The sequence below is a fragment of the Trypanosoma theileri genome (assembly GCF_002087225.1).
Source record: "Trypanosoma theileri isolate Edinburgh chromosome Unknown TM35_Tth_67_V1, whole genome shotgun sequence".
Lineage (NCBI taxonomy): Eukaryota > Euglenozoa > Kinetoplastea > Trypanosomatida > Trypanosomatidae > Trypanosoma > Trypanosoma theileri.
The window spans coordinates 36,317-41,842 of NW_021639909.1; the positions used below are offsets into that span (position 1 = coordinate 36,317).

Here is a 5,526-nt window from a genome sequence, read left to right on the forward strand (position 1 = left end):
AGCAGAACAGCCCAGTTTTCTGCAAACACTCAACGGAAAAGCAAGTAAAGGAATTATTAGAAAACGAACACACACACAAAAGTAAAAAAAAAGATATTCGAATTAAAAGAGAAAGCTGGTAAACAGATTATTAATTCATTCACCCATGGGGGATGTACGCAAATATAATTATGTTAGTATAACCATTATTATTATTATTTACCCTCAGACGAGTCCCACTGTTCAGTACACGGTAGCGGAAAACAACACAGCCACAATCAGTATCGGGGCTGCAGTGCGCATCCACACAGGACTGAAACTGCTGTCAGCATTAGCCTTGTTCTTCTGTACAATGGGGTCAATGCTGCTGATCTCTGCGTTAGGTACAGGAACAGAAGATGGAGTGGTGGTTGGTGCATCTGTGGTAGTATTAGTGGTGGTGGTCGTTATATCAGCATTGCCATTTACCTGTGAACTTTCTGTGCCAGTCGTTCCAGCGGCTGCAGAAGACTGCTCGGTAGTATTATAATCGCTCGATGTTGTTTTATCTCCTGTTTTGTCTGACAATTGTTGGTTATGTTGTGCAGCTGCATTAGACTGTTGAGGTTGGCTTTGTTCTTCCGCAGTTAGAGTGGCTCCGTCTGCGGTGTTACTCCTGTTCACTTGAGTTGTTGAAGTATCAGACGTAGTGTCACGATTATTTCCATCTTCTGTGGACTGAGAATCGGCACGTGTTGGCTTTTCTTGATCCATATTCTTCAGCGCAGAGTGTTCTACTTGTGCAGATATTTCTGAGTCTCTAGGGAGTGTATCTCCTGTACGACCCAGATCCGGTGTTACCGCACCTGGTGCTTGATGATCACCCAAATTTAGTGTGCCAGAAGAACTGCTTGTGGTACCAGTGTTAGATCTTCCAGTAGAGCGTGACACAGGGTAGTGAGATTCTTCATTATGGAGAGATATGAAGATGCGATCACTAACTTGACTTCCAGGAGTAGTACAAGGTCGTCCAGTAGTTTTAGAAAATCCAGTAGAGCAATCAGAATCAGTATCAGCACCGGGTGCTTTAACAGTATCCGAGTCAGCTTTCACATAAAAAGAGGCAACACTCAGCAGAAAAACCAGCAAACACACAACGGGTCGCATCATCATGGCAATAGTAATTCTTGGTTGTTTTACGTCACTTTGTTAAAGGAAAGAAAAATGGAACAGAGAGAAGAAGTAAAAAAAAGATCCCATACAATAGAATCAAAAAAAAAAGGTAGAGAACACAATAGAAACAAAAGTAAACATAATACAACACTTCCAGTATAAACAATACGGTATCCAGTAAAGAGGCACCACAAAAATCCCAAGAAAAGAAGTAAAGAAAAAGAAATTAAAAGCACAACGAAAGCCCAACAAACACACAATAACAAAGAAGAATGTGTATGCTGGGGATTATAAGCAATAATAAAATTATATGTAACAATAACTGTTTTTTCTTTTCTCTATTCAAAGTAGATAATCATAACAATACAGCACAAAAGCACTAGCAAACCACAAGCAAAGAAACAGATATTAAACATTAGCCCAATTTATACAGTAAACACAGAAATATACACCAACTATGGGTATAAGTCTATATGTGTATATATACGCAATTATAAATATAAATTCACCTATTATTATTATTTCCTTTTTTCCCACTGCAAAAAGCAGTTCATTATCATCATTATCACAGTGCAAGCCCAGGTACACACACAGAGAGAGAGTCTCCAAGAACACACACAATGGAGCAGCAATAATAATTATTATAGGATAAACACACAAAACACATTAACATTAAGAAACAAAAAAAAGAAAAGAAATCCCAACAGGTGAAAGATTAGTTAGACTGTAGGGATTATATGCAAAAAAAGAAAAGAAAGGATGACCTGAGTCACACCATCAGCATCACCACTAGAATCAGCACACAAGAATACAGGCCAGTGTAACCACAATCAGTAGTGGTACACGCACCCACACAGAACTGCTGATACTGCTGCTGCTGTCTGCATCACCCTTCTTGTTGTTTGTGAGTTCAGGAGGAATTGTTGTTGTTGTTGTTGTGGTGGTTGATTCTTCATTGCTGGGTGTGTTGGGGTCAGAACTCGTGTTCGCTGCGTTACTGTTTTCACCTTTACCGTTGTTTGATTGAGGTTCCTGTGAAGAAGGTGCTGGTTCCTGCGAGTCACTGGTCTCCTGAGGTTCAGTACCCCCTGTACTGTGCACATTAGAAGAATTGGATTGTGCTTCATTTTCAGTTCCCTCCATCTGGTCGTCTTTGCTGTTCTGTTTGACTTCACCTTGAACATCATCTCTCTGATCACTGCCATCCTCTGCGGGAGTACCACTCTTACTCGGTTGTGTTAATGTTCCATCAACACGTGTGAGTTGTTCATTATGTGCTGTAGAAGTTACAACAGCTGAAGAAGAAACTTCAGAAGAAGACGAAGTGATTCGCAAATCAGACGGTTGTGCCGGATTGCTCTCCCTTATGTCAGCGTGAATATCATTCTCAGGATTCTCTCTATCTTGTTGACCTCCGTCATGCTTTTCAGTTTTCTCTTTCTTCTCCTTTCCATTTTTCTCGACCTCAGGGGTTTTCACATCCACTTTGGGGTTCTCTAGAGGCTTCGCACGTTCAATAACAGCGCCACCTTCTTCGGGATTATCTATGCCAGGACCAATACCATCACCATGTGTGGTTTTTAATCTTAATGCTGGATCCTGACCACCAGATGGACCCTGACCAACAACAGGAAAAACAAGGTTTTCAAGAGAAGAAGGCACATCTGCAGCTTTAACCTCAGCCACTACACACAGAGAGGCAACGTTCAGCACCAAAAAGAGACAAAACAACCAATGCCTCAAAACCACCATTGTTAAAACTTTTGCAATGTTGAATAACGGAAGAGCTGAATAACTAAAAAAGAAAACATGTAGCAAAAACAAGAAGAAAGTACAATATACACACACGCACAAAAACGGTGGAACAAAACACAATACCATTAACACAAATAACAAAGCGTCCAATACAGATGAACCACATACACAATTCCCAAGAAACAAAAAAAAACAGAAAAAGGTAAATCAAATGCACACACAAAAACTCCCACTAAAACTTCCAGCAAAATACAGTTATGTTTACGTTCATATGCAATTACTAGCACATGTGTATCAGCTATTGCTGTTTCTCTCCAGAGAGCATTAAATCATCATCAGTGGATCAGGGCACCAAACACACAACGCCTCCAGATATACCATAAGCAAAGAAAAAGATATGAACTATAAGCCCAACGTACCTCAGTAAACACAGAAATACACACTATGGGTGTAAGTCTATATGTGTGTCTAAGCAATTATAAATATAAATTCATCTGTTATTATTATTTCCTTTTTCCTCTCACTGCAAAAAGCAGTTCATCATCATCATCATAATTATCACAGTGGAAGCTCAGGCGCACACAGAGAGAGTCTCCAAGAACACACACACACACAATGGAGTAGCAATAATAATTATAGGATAAACATAAAGAGAGCAAAAACACACACAAAACACATTAACATTAAGAAACAAAAAACAATTCCAACAGGTAAAAGATTAGTTAGACTGTAGGGATGTATGCAAAAAGAAAAAGAAAACAAAGGATGACCTGAGTCACACCACCACCACACCACCATTACAATCAGCATACAAGAATACAGGCCAGTGTAACCACAATCAATAGTGGTACACGCACCCATACAGAACTGCTGATACTGCTGCTGCTGTCTGCATCACCCTTCTTGTTGTTTGTGATTTCAGGAGGAAGTGTTGTTGTTGTTGTGGTGGTGGTGGTAGTTGTAGTGGTTGTAGTGGTGCCCGCATTTTCCACACTTTCTTGGGTACCTGTTGACTCACTCCCTGCAGATGAAGTGCCATTCCCAGGTGTTGCAGCATCAGAACCAACATCACTCCCTGTGGCGGAAGTGGTAGGAGAGTCAGCAGAAGGTTGTGTTCCCTCAGCAGTTCCCTGGTTATCTGCTGCAGTGGATGTATGGTTGTCGCTGTTTCGAGGTTGAGGATCACTAGCAGGAGCAGAAGCAGCAGGTGGAGGAGATGCAGTAGAATGATTAGAAGAAGAAGAAGTATCATCAGTACCAGAACCAGAACCAATCCCAAGACCAGCTTCACCTAATGTAACGTGAGCACCAGTCCTATCAGTAGCAAGATGACCGTGTTTATTTGAAGGCGCTTCAAGAAGAGCACCATGTCCAGGCTTTTCAGGGATAGATATTCTTGGTTTAGTTGGAGTCAGTTCCTCTGGTGCAGTTGTACAAGGAAGATTAGAAGAATTCTGAGTGCAAGTGGCACCAGGCGCAGATTGCTGATGAGGAAGGGTAGGAGGTTGTTGGGGTTGAACACCAGGAGCGATGTCAGCACCCCGAACCCCAGTTTCAGAGAGAGAATCAGAAGAAGAACTATGACCACCAGAACCAGGATCACCAGTAGTTAGGTGTTGTGGTTGAGTTGCATCCGGTACTTTTGCTGATGCTGGGGAACAAGGCTGACCATCGGTTGAAACGGAAGAATTAGGAGGGCACGACGTCTCAGCAGAAGTAGTAAGACAACTACCGCCATCATCACTAACTACAGGAGAAAGACTAGCAGGATCCGTAGGACCGGCAGGACGGCGGTCAGTCTGTTGCACTTCAGTATGAAGAACTTTGGTTTCAGATGCAGTATCAGGAACAACACGATCACCACCTCCACCAGGAATCTCTGCAGATGCCACACATAGAGAGATAACACTCAGAAGCAAAGCTAGTATATAGAACACAAGGCGCAGCATCATGACAAAAGTTGTTCTTGTGACTCTCGTCACTTGAGTTCACAGATCTATGTAGGGAGTGTGGAAAAGAGAAACAAGAAGGAAGAGACAAAGAAAGAGACATACATAGTGAGTGGATACAGGACATGAATAGTAAACCACAAAGAAACTCACATCACGAAAAGAAAAAGCCACCAGTTAATAAATGCAATACAGCGCAATAACCTCAGTAAGAAAAAAAGAAAAAAAATCCCAAACTCAGAAAAAGTTCAAAAAAGGTTGAATCACGCAGCAAAATCATCAAGCAAAACAACACATATTAAACATTAGCCCAACTTACACAATGAAAACACAGAAATATACACCAACTATGGGTATAAGTCTATACGTTTGTATATCCGCAATTATAAATATAAATTCATCTGTTATTATTATCTTCTTTTTCCCATTGCAAAAAAGCAGTTCATCATCATTATCAGAGTGCAAGCCCAGGCACACACACAGAGAGAGATACTCCAAGACCACACACACACACACAATGGAGTAGCAATAATAATTATTATAGGATAAACACACAGAGAGCAAAAACACACAAAACACATTAACATTAAGAAACACAAAAAAGAAGAATATAATCCCAACAGGTGGAAGATTAGTTAGAGTGTAGGGATGCATGCAAAAAGAAGAAAAGAGAAAACAAAGGATGACCTGA

At 40.9% G+C, this 5,526-nt stretch overlaps 3 protein-coding genes across 3 annotated transcripts; all 3 read right to left on the reverse strand.

The window, feature by feature from the left end:
- Positions 1–222: 222 nt before the first annotated feature.
- TM35_000671170 (uncharacterized protein) lies at positions 223–1,131 on the reverse strand (the record flags this gene model as incomplete). The annotated part of the gene is made up of 1 exon (XM_029031137.1): positions 223–1,131. One exon carries the CDS (start codon positions 1,129–1,131, stop codon positions 223–225), a length of 909 nt encoding a protein of 302 aa, XP_028877577.1.
- A 795-nt stretch (positions 1,132–1,926) lies between these two features.
- Positions 1,927–2,883, reverse strand: TM35_000671180 (uncharacterized protein; the record flags this gene model as incomplete). The annotated part of the gene is made up of 1 exon (XM_029031138.1): positions 1,927–2,883. One exon carries the CDS (start codon positions 2,881–2,883, stop codon positions 1,927–1,929), a length of 957 nt encoding a protein of 318 aa, XP_028877578.1.
- Positions 2,884–3,689: 806 nt separating this feature from the next.
- Positions 3,690–4,838, reverse strand: TM35_000671190 (uncharacterized protein; the record flags this gene model as incomplete). The annotated part of the gene is made up of 1 exon (XM_029031139.1): positions 3,690–4,838. The coding sequence occupies one exon, from the start codon at positions 4,836–4,838 to the stop codon at positions 3,690–3,692; it is 1,149 nt and encodes a 382-aa protein (XP_028877579.1).
- Positions 4,839–5,526: the final 688 nt, after the last annotated feature.